Source organism: Procambarus clarkii, chromosome 55 (genome assembly GCF_040958095.1).
Source record: "Procambarus clarkii isolate CNS0578487 chromosome 55, FALCON_Pclarkii_2.0, whole genome shotgun sequence".
NCBI lineage: Eukaryota > Metazoa > Arthropoda > Malacostraca > Decapoda > Cambaridae > Procambarus > Procambarus clarkii.
This window is the reverse complement of record NC_091204.1, coordinates 30694801-30716672: the sequence shown is the minus strand read 5'-3', so window position 1 is coordinate 30716672 and position 21872 is coordinate 30694801. Positions and strand designations below refer to the sequence as shown.

The 21872-nt window shown below is 43.1% G+C and overlaps 3 protein-coding genes across 3 annotated transcripts in view; 1 reads left to right on the top strand and 2 right to left on the bottom strand.

The window, feature by feature from the left end:
* LOC138352844 (uncharacterized) overlaps positions 1 to 2431 on the bottom strand; it is a 37155-nt gene extending 34724 nt beyond the window's left edge. Inside the window, exon 1 of the mRNA XM_069305401.1 lies at positions 2307 to 2431. Coding sequence (XP_069161502.1) covers positions 2307 to 2423 — 117 coding nt within the window. The 5' untranslated portion in view covers positions 2424 to 2431. The remainder of the gene's footprint in view (positions 1 to 2306) is intronic.
* Positions 2432 to 3077: 646 nt separating this feature from the next.
* Positions 3078 to 21872, bottom strand: part of LOC138352980 (tripartite motif-containing protein 59-like) — a 42366-nt gene continuing 23571 nt past the window's right edge. Inside the window, exons 2-3 of the mRNA XM_069305644.1 lie at positions 15341 to 15410; positions 3078 to 3761 (exon numbers count right to left, since the gene is read on the bottom strand). Of these exons, the coding sequence (XP_069161745.1) occupies positions 3078 to 3761; positions 15341 to 15346 (690 nt within the window). The 5' untranslated portion in view covers positions 15347 to 15410. The remainder of the gene's footprint in view (positions 3762 to 15340; positions 15411 to 21872) is intronic.
* Positions 18909 to 19247, top strand: LOC138352979 (tigger transposable element-derived protein 7-like). Its single transcript, XM_069305643.1, has one exon. It carries the CDS (start codon positions 18909 to 18911, stop codon positions 19245 to 19247), a length of 339 nt encoding a protein of 112 aa, XP_069161744.1.

Genomic DNA, 21872 nt, shown 5'->3' with positions numbered 1-21872 from the left:
GGGGTTGGTGCAGGACTAGTAGTTCCAGCCCCCCTTTACTGGCAGGGGGTAGCTGCTTGACCTGTAGCTCCAGCCCCCCTCAACTGGAAGAGGGTTGGTGCTGGACCTGTAGCTCCAGCCCCCCTCTACTGGCAGGGGGTTAGTGCTGGACCAGTAGCTCCAGCCCCTCTCTACTGGCAGAGGGTTCGTGCTGGACCTGCAGCTCCAGCCTCCCTCTACTGGCAGGGGGTTAGTGCTGGACCAGTAGCACCAGCCCCCCCCCCTCTACTGGCAGGGGGTTGGTGCTGGATCTGCAGCTCCAGCCCCCCCCCCTCTACTGGGAGGGGGTTGGTGCTTGATGTGTAGCTCCAGCCCCCCCCCCTCTACTGGCAGGGGGTTGGTGCTGGACCTGTAGCTCCAGCCCACCTCTACTGGAAGAGGGTTGGTGCTGGACCTATAGCTCCAGCCCCCCTCTACTGGCAGGGGGTAGGTGCTGGACCTGTAGCTCCAGCCCCCCTTTACTGGCAGGGGGTAGGTGCTGCACCTGTATCTCCTGCCCCCTCCCCCCTCTACTGGGAGGGGGTTGGTGCTTGACATGTAGCTCCAGCCCCCCTCTACTGGCAGGGGGTTGGTGCTGGACCTGTAGCTCCAGCCCCCCCTCTACTGGCTGGGGGTTGGTGCTGGATCTGTAGCTCCAGACCCCTCTACTGGCAGGGGGTTGGTGTTGGACTTGTAGCTCCAGCCCTGCTCTATTGGCAGGGGGTTGGTGCTGGACCTGTAGCTCCAGCCCCACACTACTGGCAAGGGGTGGGTGCTGGACCTGTAGTTCCAGCCCCCCTCTACTGGCAGGGGGTTGGTGCTGCACCTGTAGCTCCAGCCCCCCTCTACTGGCAGGGGGTCGGTGCAGGACCAGTAGCTCCAGCCCCCCCTCTACTGGCCGGGGGTTGGTGCTGGACCTGTAGCTCCAGCCCCCCCCCCTCTACTGGCAGGGGGTTGGTGCTGGACCAGCAGCTGCAGTCCCCCTCTACTGGCAGGGGGTTGGAGTTGTACCTGTAGCTCCAGCCCCCCCCCCTCTACTGGCAGGGGGTTGGTGCTGGACCTGTAGCTCCAGCCCCCCTTTACTGGCAGTGGGTTGGTGCTGGACCTGTAGCTCCAGCCCCCCTTTACTGGCAGTGGGTTGGTGCTGGACTTGTAGCTCCAGCCCCCCTCTACTGGCAGGGGGTTGGTGCTGGCTGTGTAGCTCCAGCCCCCCCTCTACTGGCAGGGGGTTGGTGTAGCTCCCTGTAGCTCCTGCCCCCCCCCCTCTACTGGCAGGGGGTTCGTGCTGGACCTGTAGCTCCAGCCCCCTTCTACTGGCAGGGGGGTGGGTGCTGGACCTATAGCTCCAGCCCCTCTCTACTGGCAGTGGGAGTTGGTGCTGGACCAGTAGTTTCATCCCCCCTTCTACTGGCAGGGGGTTGGTGTTGTACCTGTTGCTCCAGCCCCCCTCTACTGGCAGGGGGTTGGTGCTGGACCTGTAGCTCCAGCCCCCCTTCTACTGGCAGGGGGTTGGTGCTGGACCTATAGCTCCTGCCCCCCTCTTCTACTGGCAGTGTGTTGGTGCTGGACCTGTAGCTCCAGCCCCCTCCCCCCCCCATCCCTCTACTATCATGGGGTTGGTGCTGGCATTGTTGTGGAGTTCATTGGCAATTTTAAGGCTTCACTTTCTTCGTACCCAGCAGTGGTCTGATTTGGTTCGCTGTCTTACTGGATTCAACGTCCTCCCAGCGAGCATAAGAAATATTGCCGGAACAACCGTACACATCTTCAAGTGGAAACTAGATTGTTTCTCCTAAGGAGTGCTAGATCAACCGGGCTGTGGTGGATATGTGGGCCTGCGGGCCGCTCCAAGCAACAGCCTAGTGGACCAAACTCTCTCAAGTCAAGCATGGCTTCGGGCCGGGCTTGGGGAGTAGAACAACTCCCAGAACCCCATCAACCAGGTATCAACCAGGTACACTTTTTTGGAAAGGTTGGTGGAGTGTCTCCCGCTCTCTGCGCCTCTGTGAGGGGGAGCCAGGATCGCGGGTTCAATAGAGGATCACGGGTTCAATCACCATGCAGGACAGAAATGGTTAACATGTTTCCTGTTGCCTTTCACCTGTTGCCTCTGTTCACCAACCAGTAAATATTTATCCAGGAGTTAGGCAACTATTGTGGATTGTATGTTAAGGAAAGTCAGTAGTTGACCTTGGGGAACCCCGATAAACCTAAGAACAGGCTTCCTCTCCTCAAAACTCAACTCAATATCTTGTGGTATGACCTATGTGAGAAAATAAAAAACTTACTGTTAATTGCTTCTGGGGGATCTCTAAAGTGATTTCCTGAACTTTATCCATGATGCTGGAGGCTGAGTCTCCCAGGTGTACGGGGTCAGCTGTGGCACCTGTCTCTGTCGTCATCATCTCCAGGGCCTCCCTGATGGTCTCCTGCACCTGTCATTACCAACACAAACATTAATAGTGGAACCTGGACTATAATGAAGCATCAGGCTCTGAGTAAAGTAACTGGACTATAATGAAGCATCAGGCTCTGAGTAAAGTAACTGGACTATAATGAAGCATCAGGCTCTGAGTAAAGTAACTGGACTATAATGAAGCATCAGGCACTGAGTAAAGTTACTGGACTATAATGAAGCATCAGGCTCTGAGTAAAGTAACTGGACTATAATGAAGTATCAGGCTCTGAGTAAAGTAACTGGACTATAATGAAGCATCAGGCTCTGAGTAAAGTAACTGGACTATAATGAAGCATCAGGCTCTGAGTAAAGTAACTGGACTATAATGAAGCATCAGGCTCTGAGTAAAGTAACTGGACTATATATAATGAAGCATCAGAATGAGTAAAGTAATTTGACAATATAAGTAATGTTTCTCTACACTGACCACAGTGTAGAGAAACACCAAGATGACAGTTGACTTTATTAATAACAATGTTTCAGGTGTTAGAGCAAAAAATTTCCTATATATAAAGTCAACTCTCATCTTGATGTGTCTCCATGTCAAAAGTGTTTATATAGAGGCAATACTACACTCAGTTGGGTGAGAACAATGTGACCTTCAGCAGCGTACCTTCACTGAGGTGTGGACAGTCTTGACATTTGGGAAGAGTTCCCGGCACTTCTGGAGCCAATCTTCTACCTTCATGCTGCACTCATCAGCTGTGCCTATGGTTGTGTAAACTTCCTGTGGGGTGTTGCCTGTGTCGAGGCTCCCCAACATGGCCTGCAGCTGAGTCTTCCCTTCCTCTCCTTGTGTTGTCATATTCACCACACTGGTATCCTCCAGTTCCAAGAGCTTCATTGCTGACTTGTTCTGCTCTACCAGAGCATAGAGTCTGTCCTGGAGCTGAAGGTGGCAAGTCTTCCAGTCCCCCAACTGCCCCCGGTACTCCCCCAGCTGGGACAGTACCTCTTCACAGCTAGTAATGAGGCTGCTGATGCTGCTCTTCTGCTCCTGCACCAGGGAATGTAACTTCTTTTTTACTGGTACAGTTTTCTTTTGTGTTAGCTGGATATCTTTCAGTTTCCTAACAAAAGCCTCCACAGCGTAGCTAATTGGGAACTGAGTAGCAGCTGTGGCAGCGTGCTGGGCACGGCAGTTGGGGCAGGTCAGTTGACCATTCTCGATAGCATTGTCAATACACTGGGAGCAGAATGTGTGGCCGCACGGCAGTGTACGAGGCCGTAGCTGATTGTCATCATAATCGTTATAACACACTGAACATTCCTCTGGCTTGTTATCCTGTGGAAAGAATATTTGGTTAAGCTATACGTATTATTACAGTACAGTGTCACCTCGAAAAAAAGTAATATTACAGTGCAGGTACTTTTTTTACTAATAGTAATTATATAATATTTACATACATTTTTTGTATTAGCTATTCTAGAGCAGAGTTAATATTACTGACAGATTAACATATCCACAGAAGGGCCAATATTTTTTATAAATATATCCCGGAATATAGGATAATATTTTTAGGTAACATATTGCAGCAGTAGGGCTGCTTGTAAGCCGTACCCGAGAGTACAGACTAACAAAACCCGTCCTTACTTTCTTACGAATAATGGAAGGAAATGTATGTATCGTATGTGATAATGGAGGAAAGATCAAGTATTCTTAGTTTAAGTTGGTCTTAGTCCCTCGAAAGGGAAGACAACGAAGGGAGCGCAAGTCCCTCAAGATGCTCACAAAGTAATGAGAGTACTTAAGCGAATTTTCATTGTGGGAGATTCCCAGGTGAGGTATTTGGCTAAAATGTTTTGTGCCAAGGATAGGGGGAACAAGTTAAGGGTTTGCTATTCGGGAGCAGGAATTGGTGATATTGTTAACAACATGAATGATGTTATAACTGGAAATGGGAACAAACCCATTACAATGGGGCCTTGACTTATGATGCTAATCCGTTCCCAGAGACGGATCGTAACTCAAAATATCGTAAGTCGAAGCGATTTTTCCCATAAGAAATAAAGGGATTTGAATTAATCCGTTCCCCACCCTCCAAAATATTAACATACAAATACATTTTATACTGAATACAATGTTTTTTTCTAACTACAATACAGTACCTAAGTTGATCTTACCTTTATGGAGGGGTCTTGATGGCGTATGGAAGATGGTGATGAGTTGGGAGAAGAGTTGTTACTGTTTGGAAGGGGAGTTCCCTTCCATTATCACATCAGGCAGTGATGTTTTCTCTGGGGTACTCTCTCTCCTACGTTTTCCCTGAATACCACTAGGACCTGGTTGTGGTTCAGTGCTTGTTTGTCTCACTACAAATTTGTCAAGAGACATTTTTATCCCTTCATTTTAACATTTGTCTGTAATGATGCATCAGTGTCATTGAATAGGTTAAGGCAACGGCCTACAGCAGCTTGATTTGGGTGAGTCGTTTCAGCAAAGGTTTGCAATTCTTCCCATGCTGCACACATTTTCTTAATTGTTGAGGAAGAGACATTCTGTACTCTTGTTTCTGCTCTATGGCATCCTTACATGGGTTTTCATATGTTGAGCCTTACCACTGACTTTCCTGGGACTCATGGCATGATATATAATACAGGTATGTGTGAAATGGACTACTTTACTGCATATTTTGATGAGTCGCTCATGGAGCATATTGTTCAGGAAACGAACAAATATACGACTGATCTCAATGGTGAGGAGTTATCCGATTTTTCATGATTACAGCAATGGAAAGATACGACTTTAGGTGAAATGTATGTGTATGTTGATGAAGCATTGTGTCAAACACATACTCGACCATTATTGGAGCAAAGACCAAACTATTCCAACACCATTGTTTGGGAAATATATGTCTCGAGACTGATTTGCGATAATCCTCAGGTGTCTTCATTTTGCAAATAATGAAGACCAGACTGAAGACTTCGGAAGGTGAGGCACATCCTGAATGAACTTGTTTGAAAGTCAGAGATTTCTACGTACCAGCTCAGAAGCTGGCGACTGATGAATCCACTGTGCTTTTCAAAGGACGGTCTGCCTTCAAGCAGTATATTCCCTCAAAACGCCTCAGATTTGGATTTAAATTCTGTGTACTCTGTGACTGTGAAACAGGAACTGTGTTACACATGATAATGTATACAGGTACAAGTGTAGACATTCCTGCTAATAACAATCATGGCTTCTCGGGTAGTGTGGTGAAGTCACTGCTTGCACCATATCTGAACAAGGGCCACATATTATACACATAACTATTATACCAGTCCCTTGCTAACCAGGTTCTTGCTTGATAATAGAACTGGTGTGTGTGGCACAGTGAAGGCAAAACAAAGGAAAATGCCAGTGTTTCACACTGCTATGCAGGTTGGTGATTGTGAGCTAAGAAAAACTGGTGCAATGCTTTCAGTGCAGTGGAAAGACAGGCGTGAGGTGAACATGTTGACCACCGTTTACGATGGTACAATGGTGGACAGTGGCAAGGTGAACAGAACGACAAAACAAATAATCTATAAGCCTGATTGTGTTTTGGACTATAACATCAACATGCGTTTGGTGGATAAATGTGATATGATGGTAGGGGCAGTAGAGTGTGTACAGAAAACAGTGAAGTGGACCAAGAAGATGTTTTTCCACCTTGTTGATGTAATAATGCTGAACAGTTACAATACGTATTTTGTCAAAACAGATGGTAAATGAAATTTCTGTGCATTCAATTTTACTGTAGTAACACAATTACTACAGAAGTTTGGCAAAGTAATTCCTGGTGTACAGAGGCCCATTCTGAACCCGGTATTGCACCATGCTCCAACACCCAGGCTCGCTTTCAGGGATGCCTTTTTGACACACAATCTCAGGTTTTTACCACCAACTGGAAAGCGTGCAGTAGGCCAGCGTGTGTGTGTAGTATGCTGGTCAACAACCAAGAGGGAACAGAAAAGAAAAATGGTGATGACTTGGTGCACAGCGCGTCAGGTCCCTCTGTGCCATGTCCGATGTTTCAACGAGTATCACAGTCTTGATGACTTCTAAATGTCCAAGACTGGTGCCAAAACATGTAAATACAGAATAAGTGAGTGTATATAATGGAAATAAATCATAAGAAATAGTATATTTTATTGTGAAATAAGACATTTTTGTGCAAATGTGACACTAATATGTGGATACAATATACATTGACAACAGTTTTATGTTTATAAATCATCTTGTGAGAACATATTGAACCACACCAGTGAAAAAAATGGGTGTAAAATATGCCATAGATACTGTAAATAATAACGCGAAAATAAATTCGCGGCAACTCGCGCTCCTTCTCCGTCGCGCCTGACTCACCCCGGGCGCACAGCGGTCCAGCGAAGATCAGGCGTGACATCATCGACGATCTTCTCAGGTCATTTACGTCCATGGTAAGTGTAATTAAATTTTTTTATTATTTTTCCCGTGCTCAGGGAACACAAATAAAGAGATTAAAAAGAAAACAAAATTGTTTAGAATTTTTTTTTTGTTGCGCGTGTGGGTGTTAATTCCATTTGGACCCCGAGCGGTTTGAGGATTAAAGATTCTTACATAGACGAAATAATGGCAGTGTGCTGTGGCTAGCGCTGTGAACATCTTGAACAGCATTCATTCACTGATATTTGAACATTGTACAGTCTTTATCACAGTAAGACTCTTCTGTAATACTATCACGACTAAATAATACCAGTTACATATATATTTTGACATTTTTAGGTGATGCTGTGGTCACAAGCTGAACAAAAGTGCATTTAGCTCATGGTGTGTGCGCCAGCCTTAGTTGCTCACTCAGTACTGAGGCTCTCATAACAGGAATGTTGCCCACGATTTTTTTTTTTATATGGCGTCTGTTTACGAAAGCCCTGAGGAAGCTGATGTGAATCCCATGTAGAAGCGAGAGCTTTGAATGCTACGCTATACCTACAAGTGCCCTGAGACGCCTTGCGCACTACCAATCTAGAGCCTCAAGGCGCATTGCGCAGTGCAGTGGTTAAACAATACAAAAATATTTTTGCTGTTATTACAATATATGCATACATTTTACAAAAGTATCTGCATTTGTGCTCACCATAACGAATACTATCATCACAAAATAATAGCGGTTACATAAATATTTTGACATTTTTAGGCGATGCTGTGATCACAAGTTTAACAACAGTGCTGTTAGCTCATGATGAGTGCACCAGCCTTGGTTGCTCACTCAGTACTGAAAAACTCGCACCCGGAAATGTTACCCACAATTTTTTTTAAATGGCGTCTGTTTACTAGAGCCCTGAGGTAGCTAATGTGAATCCTTTGTAGCCGTGGGACTTTTAAATCTTACGTGGTACTTTAAAATGTATATATACGATGTGCAGAATGGAGGCAGTTAGACCAAAATTGTATATGCAATTTATGCTGTTAAAGGGTAAAGGTGCTATGTGTAGTTTAGGGGGTTAATACAATCAACATAACTGGTTCATAACACCATGATTAATACACTCAGTTTCAAAGCGTTATATGACAGAGAGTGCTGGGAAGACGGGACACCACGAGCATAGCTCTCATCCTGTAACTACACTTAGGTAATTACACTTAGGTAATTACACTTAGGTAATTACTCACCATCACTGGGTAATGACTATATGATTAATACACTTGCCATCAATGGTTAATGACAATATAATTAATACATATTAATCCTACCCACCCTCCTTACTCATGCCCACCCTCCATAGTACTCAGTGATAAGTACCTAGTGATGAGTACTCACTATCACAGGTTAATGACAACATAATAAATACACTCACCATCACAAGTTAATAACAACATCATGATTAACCCCCAAGCTGCTAAGGCCTATTTGGCTTTTGTCACCCAAAGGCGCATAACAAAAAAAAAATACACAAATTAGTTTCTTCTTAACCTGTTAATTTGTGTTCCCTGACCATGAGAAAAATAATTTTTTTTTTAATTTACTTACCAATGACATAAATGAGTCGACAATATGAGCGATGATGTCACACCCTGCATGCTCGCTCATGTAAGGTGTGTCTTCAAGCAGCCAGAGTTGCCACGAATTTATTTTTGCTGCATTATTTACAGTGTCTAGGCATATTTTATTACAATATTTTTTCACTAATTGTGTTGCATATAATGTTACTTGATGCTCAATGATAATACAACTTGCATACATTGAGTATACACATGCACACACAAATGTTTTCAATTATGCCATATATAATATGCATTCACATTTTTCATTATTATATTTACACACATCCATGCACTATTTACAGGTTTTACAACATTACTGCACATTTAGACGTTTTGGAGACAGTTGTAGTCGTTGAAGCAGTTGACAGCACACAATGGGACTGCACACGCTTCACACCATGTTTGCACCAGTTTATGTTGTTATTCTCTCTTTTTTGTTGTTCTACAAACTAAGCAATCATGTTGGCCTATTACACACTTTCCAGCTGGTGGCAAATGTTTTAGTATGTGTGCTTGAAAGCCCTCCATGTAAGTGAGCCTGGGTGTAGCAGCATGCTGCAACACTAGGATCGTGATGGGTCTTTGTATGCCAGAAATTTCTTTGCCAAACTTTGTTAGTAACTGTGTCACAAGTGTAAAACCAAAAGAATGAAAACTTGGTTTACGTCCAGTTTTCACCAGATACATATTATAGCTGTTCAGCATGCTTATGTCAACAAGATGGCAAAACACTTCTTTCGTCCACTTCAATGTTATCCTATCACACTCGACAGCACCCACCATCATGTCAGATTTATCAAACGCATGTTTATATTATAGTCAAGAACACAATCTGGCTTATATACTGGTTGTTTCATTACTCGGTTCACCTTGCCACTGTTCACCGTTGTACCATCATGAACGGTTGTCAGTAAGTTCACTTCTCTCTTGTCTTTCCACCTAACTGAGAGTAGTTGATCACTTTTTCTTAGCTGGCAGTCACCAACTTCAAGTTTATTGTCAAACACTGACATTTCCCTTCTTCTTGGCTTTACTGTGCCAACCACTCTAGTTCTATTTTTAATCAAGAACCTTGCTAGCAAGGAAATTGTATAGTAGTTATCCATGTATAAAATGTGGCCCTTGTTCATCCATGGTGCCATCAGTGACTTCACCACACTACCTGAGAAACCATGTTGGTCATTACCGGGAATGTCTACATCGCTAGCAGAATACAGGATCATGTGTAACACGTATCCTGATTCACAGTCACACAGTACAAAGAATTTCAATCCAAATCTGTTTCGTTTGGAGGGAATATACAGCTTGAACCTAACACGTCCTTTGAAAAGCACAAGGGATTCGTTAATCACCAGCTTCTGTGCTGGTACAGTGGCGCCTCGATTAACGAGTTTAATCCATTCTGGCACCAAGCTCATCATGTGGAAAACTCGCCTTGCGAAACAACAACAAAACTGTCGTCGAAGGTGGCCGAGAACCAGCGGGAATGCTTGTTAATCGATCAAAAGCTTGTCAGTCGAGACATATTTTCTGCGAGTGGCTTGCACGTTACACGAAATGCTCATAACTGGAGCCGCTCGTCACTCAAGGTTCCACTGTACGTAGAAATTTCTGTAATTTTTAATCACGTCATTCATAATGTGTCTGACTTTCCAAAGTCTATCATCCTTTGTCCGGTCTTCATTACTTGCAAAATGAAGACACCTGAGGAGTATCTGAAACCTGTCTTGGGACATATGTTTCCCAAACAAAGGTGTTGGAACAGTCTAGTCTTTGCCCCAATAATCTGAGATAGAGTGTTTTACACATGTTTCATCAACATACATAGTGCCAAAAATACATACATTTCACCTACAGTAGTGTTTTTCAAACGCTTCAATCGTGAAAATTCTGTTATATCTTTTCTAATGAGATGAGCCGCATGAAGGTTCGTTTGGTGTACAATATATTCCATGAGCGGCTCATCATGAAATGCTGTAAAATAATGAATTTCACACATGTCCTCACCAGTATCAAGGAAAAGGTCTGTAATCACAACATCTTTATTGTCAAAGGCAGAAATTAGAGGAATAAAATTGTCACCATCACTCCACACAAGTACACCTGCTGTCCTGCGAGACGAAACAGCGGCACCACGGTGAGGAATCGTTGCATACCGTGGACCAGGAGCTGAAGCCCGTCTACGCAAAGTACGGGCGCTACGTGAACGTGAGGTAAAATCACGTGAACAAGAGGGTCTTGATTCCTCATGTGGTGCCATGTGGCGGCGCTTGGCTAGGCAAGACGCTGCTGACGCGACAAAATTTCACTTGGTAACACCACTGGCACAAGCGACAGGCGAGGTAATACTATGCTCTGAATCCACTTCACTAAACCCAGAAAAAGAGTCACCTTCCTCTGACTCATTGCCCAAAATATCCTCATACTCTAAATAAGCACAAGAACTGTGTGGTCATGGGTGAATTGGAGTAGACACTGGGCAAGGCAGCACTGGTGAGTGTGTAGGCCTTGCCATGGCAGCAGGCTGTATCTTAAATTCACTGTCTGTGCTACTATCATCGGTCATTTGTGTGTAGTTCTTATCAATGTCAGAGTCATCAAAATCACTTTCCTCGCCATCAGAAAATAATTCACTAGTTATTTGCTCTTGAGTAAGTGATTGCGTGGTGCGTGCCCGGGAGGCATTTGACCGTGTGCTCACCATGGTGACTGCTGGGTAACTGAGGCCTTCCACACGTTAGTGGCAAGAGCTGGATTTTTGCACAAAATGGTGGCTGTTTACTATAGCCCCTGGGCAGCGTATGCCCCCCCCCCCATCCTACCCCACTGGACATTCAAATCTTATGCGGTACTCCATCACGTCATATGATGTGTTGCGCACTTTTGCATAACTTACTCAACACGTCGTATGACATGTTGCGCAGTTTAACGGTTAATACATTTACCATCACTAGTTAATGACAACATCATAATTAACCCTCAAACCGCTAGGGGCCCAAATGGAATTCACACCCACAGGCGCAACAAAAAAAAAAAAATCCAAAAAATTCTTTCGTCTTATAGAAGTGTTCATTTTTGTTCCCTGATCACGGAAAAAATAACAAAAAAATCGTAGGTGGCATATTTTAGCTGCAATAGGGTAGGGAAGTGTGGCAAAAAAGGGGCGTTGGCAGAGCCTTCGCCAGACGAGGTCTACTTCGCCCGAGCTGTCGGACGGCAGTTGCCACAAATATATTATTACCTAATTATTTCAATGTCTCTGATTTTTTCTTAGTTTTTTTGCAGTAATATTATTCCATACAGTGAATTGTGGTATATTTATATTATAAAATGTGTGAACCATCGCTGTACTCAAAATTATGGTGTGCATATTAGTGATTCAATTATTATGTTCATAAAACAATAAACAAATAGTTTTGCTGTTGTTACACTATATACACAGGTTATATATATGTATTTGCATGTTTTGTACACCATAACGCACTACTAAGTTGGTCTTGTGAGTCAAAAAGCAACGAGGAGTGACCGCCAAACACCAGCGAGCCACTCACTGCCACTCCCTCCCTCAACACCACCTCACTCACCCTCATTCACCTCCCACAATACTCTTTCTGTATTTATTCACTATACACAGACGTTATATATACGTATTTACATGTTTTGTTCACCATAACTGTACATCTAAGCTTGTATGGTGAGTAAAGGCCATAAGACGTAGCTACTCGTCTTATGGGGCCTCGTAGCCTGGTGGATAGCGAGCAAGACTCGTAATTCTGTGGCGCGGGTTCGATTCCCGCACGAGGCAGAAACAAATGGGCAAAGTTTCTTTCACCCTGAATGCCCCTGTTACCTAGCAGTAAATAGGTACCTGGGAGTTAGTCAGCTGTCACGGGCTGCTTCCTGGGGGTGGAGGCCTGGTCGAGGACCGGGCCGCGGGGACACTAAAGCCCCGAAATCATCTCAAGATAACCTCAAGAAGAAGATACTCACACAGTCAGTTGATCGGCGGCCGCCCTCAAGGCCAGACGCACTAATATTTGTCCTTCAACAATATTGTTTGTGATGTTATTATGCTATATACACACATTATATATAAGTATCTACCTGTTTTATTCACCATACCTGAACAAATAAGCTGGTATGGTGCCCAAAGACCATAGTGGCCATCAGTAAACAACATGCCAAGTCGTGCAGACGATGCTCCTCCCTCACCAAAATGGCGGCTCCCAACCTACTCCTCTCGCTGTTATCTCACACTATACACACGTTATATATAAGTATCTACATTTGTGTTCACCATATCGAACCACTAAGCTGGTATGGTGAGTGCAGTCAATAAATGGTGGCCACACACAGTCAGAAAACGACGCCACAACCCTCCCTCCCACAGCCTTACTCCTTCCTCCATGGAGCACAGCACTAAATATCACCACAATCCTGCTATTATCAGAATCCTGGTCAGTTTTATCACAGTCAGGGGGCTTCAGTAATACTATCACTGCTAAATAATAGCAGTATCATTTATATTATGGTATTTGTAGGCGATGCTGTGGTCACAAGCTGAACAGCGGTGCTGTGAGCTCGTGCTGCGTGCACCAGCCTTGGTGGCTTGCTCAATACTGACGCTGTAACACCCAAGAATGTTGGCCTGGATTTTTTTTCTAGGTGGCATCTGGCAACTATCGGTCGTGGCTGTACTATAGCTGCCCCTATCCCAGGCGGGGCGTTTAAATTATAGCGCTAGACACGAAATCATATATAAATGATGTGCGCGGTTTCAGTTTTGTCACTGATATCATTTATATATGATATGCGCGGTTTGAGGGTTAAGGGACCCAGTGAATGTGGAGACTTTTCCAAATATGAAAAATAGTAAAAAAATTCCAAAAATCTTCTGTTATTTGGCATCAGGGTCGTGAAAATTTCATTCTAATATGTTTAAAAAGGGAATTTTTACAATTTTTTAAAAAATAAATGCGTGAGCATCTGGTGGCAACCTGTTCTGATAACAACAATAACACCTCCTATTTTCTGGAAATCAAGGTTAATGAGATGCAAGCACCTGTTCGACACACAAAGAAGATGAGTAGTAGTAAAGAGGGTCCACAAAGTGGATATGCCTCTGCTGTCGCTTGGAGGGCCAGATTTCACACATAATAATGAGTTAGTAAGTTGTTATGCTGTATTCTATTATATATCATATAAATACATTGCCCAATGGCAATACTGTACAGTATTTCTTATGTCCCTTTATACAAAAAGCCGACAACCACTTTTTTGTTTTTTGTTTTTACTTTTTTTCTCGTTTGTTTCTATGTGGATTTTGTTGTGACTTCTACATCTTGGAGAATACATATCAGGCACTAAGCATGTGAAGTTTGAACGAAATTGGTTAACATGTTAATCAGCCACACGTGGCCGAAGTTGTGACATTTGTTTTTTTAGCCAATTATTTGCAGAGTTCAAACACTATTCTCTTTGTCTATTTAGCTGGTATTCATGAATGAGGACCAGATGATGGCCTTATCACTAATAAATGGGCAATAAAGTTATTGCAATATAAGTGTTTCGTTATAATAACATAAGAATGACGGTAACTGCAGAAGGCCTATTGCCCCATACGTGGCAGCTCCTATTTATATCCACCCAATCTCATTCATATATATATGTCTAACCTACTGTTTGACAGTTAAGGGACCCAGTGTCTGTTTTTCAGTTATCCCTAACTTATTCATATATTTTGTTATTTGGGGAGGGGGGGGGTTATTTTTTCGTGACTTCATTTCAACATATATTGCAACCCGTTCTCGCACTTTCGTATAGTCAATATTGACTTATTAAATACGTGCATATGTGACATACTAAACATACTAAGTATACCTATTATAGGTATAGGTTAAGTAATAATTGTAATTACGAAGCAATAAGATGCTTATCTTAACATACTAAGAAGGTTAGGTAAGGTCTGTGTTTTCTATGAAGCTTTTCAAGGTAAACTAGTATGTTTAGTATGTCACATATGCACGTATTTAATAAGTCAATATTAACAGTAAGAAAGTGTGAGAACGGAACGTATATTGACCTACAACTTTCACATATTCGAGTACAAATGCCAAGCAATCTTAATTATAACCTACAAGATATGTCATAAATTAGAAGTACTATATTCAATGTCGAGAACTTTAAATGCATTTTTGCTCTATGAAAAACATTTTCAACTTTGAGACTTAATAAAAATTTCAGTTTCTGACCGATTCTCACCATTTTTACATATTATGTATGGTGCTACATAGCCTTCCCGGTTTGATGCCTTCTATTGATAATTACTTACTTACATATTATGTGCAAAGTTCTTAGTGCTAAGGTTCCTAGTGAATCGATTTGTCAAAAAGCCATAACATTTGGAATTTTAAATATTTTTTCGTATAAATTTGGCACATATTTGGATGGCCACATTTAAAAAATGTTTTACAGTAACCTATACTCTAAAACAGTGATTTTCTCACTAGCAATTGAATGTTATATGCCATTCTGAGACCATAATGAATAAAATAACAATTGGTGATATTGTAAGATATTTATAGCAATTTGAAATTGTGAATTTATATATATATTTTTTTTTTTTTTTTACTTTTTTCCATTGATGTTGTGATGTTGATTTATAAGGAAAAGTTGGAGCATTTGCCATGAGGATTCTGCACAAAAACTGAGTGTGTATGAGGAAGTTTCGGTGCCCATGCACCAGGCCCCTTAATACGCTCACCGTCACTGGTTAATGACAATACTATCATGATTAATACACTCACAATCACTGGTTATCGACATCAACATGATAAACACACACACTGGTAGTACAGTAATAATAAAATTGTCCTTACCATCATTAATGAGAAGAAGTTGTGTTTGCTATCGTCCTGGGTAGCCGAGCACAGATGGAAGCAGTATTACCTGTTAGGGGAAAATAAAACAAATTTAAGGTTGACTAATTCATTGATATTGACATTGACAATAATGACATTGACTAATATAAGGTATGACTAAAATTTTCCCAGCAAAACATAGAACATATTTACCCAAATTTTTTTTTATTTGTTAGGTATTGTGCTTAGAGCAGAAGGAGGGTGGGCAGGAGTAAGGAGGGTGGGCAGGAGTAAGGAGGGTGGGCAGGGGTAAGGAGGGTGGGCAGGGGTAAGGAGGGTGGGCAGGAGTAAGGAGGGTGGGCAGGAGTAAGGAGGGTGGTCAGGAGTAAGGAGGGTGGGCAGGAGTAAGGAGGGTGGGCAGGAGTAAGGAGGGTGGGGCAAGAGTAAGGAGGGTAGGCAGGAGTAAGGAGGGTAGGCAGGAGTAAGGAGGGTGGTCAGGAGTAAGGAGGGTGGGGCAGGAGTAAGGAGGGTGGGGCAGGAGTAAGGAGGGTGGGCAGGAGTAAGGAGGGTGGGGCAGGAGTAAGGAGGGTGGGGCAGGAGTAAGGAGGGTGGGGCAGGAGTAAGGAGGGCGGGCAGGAGTAAGGAGGGTGGGCAGGAGTAAGGAGGGTGGGCAGGAGTAAGGAGGGTGGGCAGGAGTAAGGAGGGTGGTCAGGAGTAAGGAGGGTGGTCAGGAGTAAGGAGGGTGGGCAGGAGTAAGGAGGGTGGGCAGGAGTAAGGAGGGTGGTCAGGAGTAAGGAGGGTGGGGCAGGAGGAAGGAGGGTGGGGCAGGAGTAAGGAAGGTGGGGCAGGAGTAAGGAGGGTGGGCAGGAGTAAGGAGGGTGGTCAGGAGTAAGGAGGGTGGTCAGGAGTAAGGAGGGTGGGCAGGAGTAAGGAGGGTGGGCAGGAGTAAGGAGGGTGGGCAGGAGTAAGGAGGGTGGGCAGGAGTAAGGAGGGTGGGGCAGGAGTAAGGAAGGTGGGGCAGGAGTAAGGAGGGTGGAGCAGGAGTAAGGAGGGTGGTCAGCAGTAAGGAGGGTGGGCAGGAGTAAGGAGGGTGGGCAGGAGTAAGGAGGGTGGGCAGGAGTAAGGAAGGTGGGCAGGAGTAAGGAGGGTGGGCAGGAGTAAGGAGGGTGGGCAGGAGTAAGGAGGGTGGGGCAGGAGTAAGGAAGGTGGGGCAGGAGTAAGGAGGGTGGGGCAGGAGTAAGGAGGGTGGTCAGCAGTAAGGAGGGTGGGCAGGAGTAAGGAGGGTGGGCAGGAGTAAGGAGGGTGGGCAGGAGTAAGGAAGGTGGGCAGGAGTAAGGAGGGTGGGCAGGAATGAGGAAGGGGGTATGGGCATGTTCTCAGCTGCCTCCCCTCCCTCTCTAACAGCCTACGTAATATAAACCACGTGCATTAACCCTTAAGCTGCTACAGCCTGGGCTGTAAAAGCTGGGACTGGGCAAAAAAATATTTGAATTATGTGAAAATTATTACTAAATGTTGAACAAATCTCCAACTTATCGGCTTAATCATCAAGAAAGTTTCACCCCAATGTTTTCAGAAATGTACTTTAGACAATTTTTTTTTTTTTTTAAAGAACATTTTATTGATAAGGAGAACAACTCCTATTAACTGGAACTGAGAGTTTTGTCTCCTTTGTTTATTATCTCATTTTGTTGTAACCTCTACATCCTGGAGAGTGCATACCCATCCCTAACAATGTCAAGATAGAATGAAATTGGTCACCAAATAAATCAGTCACAACTGGCAGAACTTAGGACTTTGAATTTTTTTACTGAGTTTTTCAGAGATTTCAGATTCTATTTTCTTTGTCTCTTTAGGCGGTTTTGATGATTAGGGACCAGATTAGAGCTTTATCACTTTTATAAAGTATACATTTTTATCCCCTAAATCATTATAATTACCCCTATATTTTGTTTTTTGGGGGGTTATTTTTTCTTGACATCATTCCAACACATACTGACCTACAACTTTCACATATTTGAGTGCGAATGCCAAACAATATTTATTAAAACATATAAGTAAATTAATGAATTAGAACTACCTTATTCATTGTCGATAACTTCAACTTCAATTATCTCTAAAACTAGAGTTTCAACTTTGAGTCAGCTTCAATAAATCCAGTTTCTCACCTATTCTCATCATTTTTACAAATAATGTGCACAGCTGTCTGTTATACAATCCTATTAGAATGGATTTTTCACAAACCCTAAACGTTTCAAGATATCAATTTTTTTTTCTAAATTTCAGGCATAATTCAGATGCCACACTGACAATTGTTTTTACAGTAAACTAAACTGAAAACATATATTCTAAATCTATGAAAATGAAGATCATATATTATTCTGAGAGCATAATAACATCAAATGAACAATTGGCGATAGTTTATATTTTTGCAGCTAATCTCAAAATCTGAAGTATTCAATATTCAATTTTATAATTATTTTTTATTTTCTTACTTTACAAGTTACGTTTATGATCATTTAGACAAAGTTGCAGGATTTGCTAGTATGCACAAAAAACTGGAAAGCATTAGAGCAAATTTGAGAAATTGAACTTTGCCATCAGGTCCTGTCGTATATGTATGCCATGCACAGCTTAAGGGTTAATACAGAACTGTACTGTATAAAATGCATAAAACTTCAAACTAACAATATAACAATAATAATATTTTAAATAAAATAACTTGTAACAGTCAATATGTACATTAAATTTTGAATATGCCTATAAAATAAGCACAGGTCATGTCAACGCGTTTGGCCTGGATGAGATGGCTGGCACCATGTGCTTCTCCTCTTCCTGGGGTAAAAACGTCAGACTCGCGCGCGAAGGATTTTTGTGATAAATTTAAAAATTTTTACTGTTTGAACTCATTTAATGTCAAGATGTTTCAGAGCAGCATTCATGGTATTGAAGGTATAAAACAAAAGAGAAAATATTTGTCAATTGATTAGAAAGTTGACTTGACAGAGAAAGTAGAGCGTGGATACTCTGTCACTCGACTCGCCCAAGAATTCAACATCGGTAAAGTTACTGTTTGTGATATAAAAAAGCAGAAGGATAACATTAAGAAATTCTTTGCTCAAACTGATGCAATAGGCAACAGGAAAAATTGAGGCCTGCTAAGTATAGGATTTGGACTCGTCTGTATTTAAATGGTTTACACAGCTGGTGCGAAAGGAATTGCTGTTTCAGTTGATTCTATTAGAAATGCAGCTGAAAGACTTGCTGTAAAGTTAAACATAGACAATTTCAAGGCTAGCACTGAATGGGTATGTCGATTTAAAGAGAGGTATGACATCATTAACAAGAAAATTTGTGGCGAGGCATTAAGTGCAGATGTTGGAAGTGCTAATGCATATAAGCATAAACTTACTCAGCACACGATATCTAAAAATCTAAGCTGGTTTTAAGTGTACAATGCAGATAAAACAGGCTTTAACTGGAAATTGCCTTCAAAGAAACACTTTGGCCTTCAGGCTCGAGAAGAGTATTCCTAGTTGCAAGGTAAAGAAGGAAAGAATTTCAGCATTATTGTGCTCTAACGCAGATGGCAGTCACCGAACAAAGTACGCAATTGTTGGGAAATCTGCCAACCCCCAGAGCATTGAGAAACTGCATGAACAGACTACCTGTCATCTGCTACAACACAAAAAATGGCTGGTTCACACAGATTATTTTTGAGGATTGGTTCCAGAATCACTTTTATAAATTAGTAAAAAAGCAGCAGATCAATGAGTGTAGAATTCATCCTGCTGAGGTAAAGGTAATGCTGTTGACAGATAATGCCCCAGCTCACCCCATTGCTAAATTAACATCGCCTGATGGCAAAATAACATGTATGGCTTTACCACCAAACACTACATCTGTAATACAACTCATGGATTAAGGGTTATCTATGCTCTCAAAAGGCTTTGTCTGGCTAATGTCTGAGGCTAATGCCTGAGCTATGAATTTAGACATTATGGAAGTTCTGCTCTCTGAGGAAGACGAGATACTTAACCACTGCACTGTGCAACGCGCTTGTAGGCGCTCGACGGGTGGTGCGTAACACACCTCAGGGATCTTATAGGTATAGCATATGATTCAAAACTCCCGCAGCTACGTGGGGGTCACATCAGCCTCCTCAGGGCTCTTGTAAACAGACGTCATTTACAAAAAAATCGTGGGCAACATTCCCGGGTGTAAGAGCCTCAGTACTGAGTGAACAACCAAGGCTGGCGCATGCAACATGAGCTCACAGCACTGCTGTTCAGCTTGTGACCACAGCATTGCCAAATAATGTCAAAATATATATGTAACTGGTATTATTTAGCCATGATAGGACGATAATAGCAGGATTGTGGTGATAATTAGTGCTGTGCATAATATTGTGGGAGGTGGAATTTTGGTGAGGGAGGGAGGGAATCGAGGTAGCGTCAGTGTGTGGCAGCCACTCTTGTTTTGCTCACCATACTAGCTTAGTGGTTCACTATGGTTAACACAAATGTAGATACATATATATAATGTGTGTGTATATAGTGTAATAACAGCAACAGGAGTATATTGGGAGGAACCATTTTGGTGAGGGAGGTGGCGTCGTACTCGTAGCGTTGTCTTCTGCTGTGTGACTTGTCATGCAGTGTATGGTGGCCACTGTGCTGTTTGGACATAATACGAGTTTAGTTGTATGGTTATGGTGAATAAAACATGTTTATATTTATACATAATGTGTGTAAATAGTGTAATAAAAACAATAACAGTATGGTAGGAGGAGGAATGTTGGCGAGTAAGGTGTTGGAGAAGTGAGGGAGGGCTGGCTGGGTGTGGCAGCTCAATCTTGTTTTTTGGGCTCACCATACCAACTTATGGTTTGTTATGGTGAACACACATGTAGATGGTTATATACAATGTGTGTATATAGTGTAATAACAGCAAAAACACTGTTTGATCGTAGAATATAATATACACCTTACATCTTGTATAATCGATGATTGAACAACTGACCACTATCGTACCTTCCTCATAGCAAACATGGACATAACACCACCAGAAGCAAACTCTCATTCAGGCTACACAGTGAATCAGCTTTAGGCAATCTCTCAAATGCACTTCACAATATTAACTGGGACTCTGAATTCAAGAATACACAGGATATAAACTCATTAACTAACCTCTTTCTCTCCAAAACTCTAAGCTTCTTCAATACTCACTGTCCCCTCCTTATCAAACAAGTAACTGACAAAAGAATAAACAATCCGTGGCTCACAAGTGGCATACTCAAATCAATCAACAAAAAACTTGAATATGAAAAGAAATCTAGGATTAGCCTAGTTACAAAGGAAGTAGCTAAAAGGTACTCATCAGTGCTTACCAGTATCATAAGAAAAGCTAAACTTTCATATTATGAGAATAGATTCAAAGAAGCAAAAGGCAACATGAAAAGCACATGGAATACCATCTCTAATATCCTGGGAACTAAACAACACTCCCATAACCAGATAATACTCTCTAAGGGTAGCTACACAGTGTCAACTGATTTAAAAATGGCAAATGAATTTAATAGCTTCTTTTCATCGGTTGGTGCTAACCTTGTCAGTAAAATCCCACAGACTCAGACACATATCAATACATATCTCTCAGGCAGCTATCCAAACTCTCTTCTCCTTTCACCAGTCAGCCCGACAGATGTTGTGTCCGTCATACACTCACTAAAAAACAAAGCTGGGAACATCAGTGAAATCCCATCCACTGTATACAAGAGCGCCTCCCATGCCCTTGCGCCACCCATAGCTCTGCTGTTCAACAAATCCCTAGAGTGTCATATCTTCCCTGATATCCTTAAAAAACCAGCGTTGAATGTAATGAAACGCCATTTTCTGGGTGAGTCCCGGAGGCTTCCCGGAGCCTCAAAACAAACCCCTATTCTGGTTAAAATTGCTACCAAAAACCGAACTAGTGGATAGAACTCCCCAACCGATAACAAGCAAACTAGTGTGACGTCACACACTGCCGCGCCGCTGTCTGCGCAGCTCCCCCCTTCCCGGAAGGGGGAAGGGGGAGCCCCAGACCCCCCATGCTGGCTACCCACACCTCAGTTCTTGAGGCTGGATGTCAAAAACGCGAAAAAACGCCGACCGGAGGGAGGGAGGGATGCCGGGGAGCCTCCGGGACTCACCCAGAAAATGGCGTTTCATTACATTCAACGCTGTTTTTCTGGGGGGAGCCCCGTCGGCTCGCCGGAGCTAACTACCCACAGACAGAAAAAAGAGGGACTTACCCGGGAGGCGGTCGTCGCTCACTCCTCAACTCGAAGCCGAGACAACTGGCTACAACCGCCGACCCAAAGCAACACAGGCCCAATGAGGCCCAGGGACATTCACAAGGTAACGAGCAGCCAGGACCCTCTTCGACCGCCAAAATCCCCGCGCCCGAATATCAGACCAAGACATATCCCCAAAGACGGCAGCAAGAGCCGCGAACTTACGAACGTCATGGGCACGGGGATAGACCGCAGGCTGGCTGGACTTAATAA

Coding starts and splice junctions, on each gene's coding strand:
- LOC138352979 (XM_069305643.1), top strand. CDS start 18,909: ATGGCAGTCACCGAACAAAGTACGCAATTGTTGGGAAATCTGCCAACC.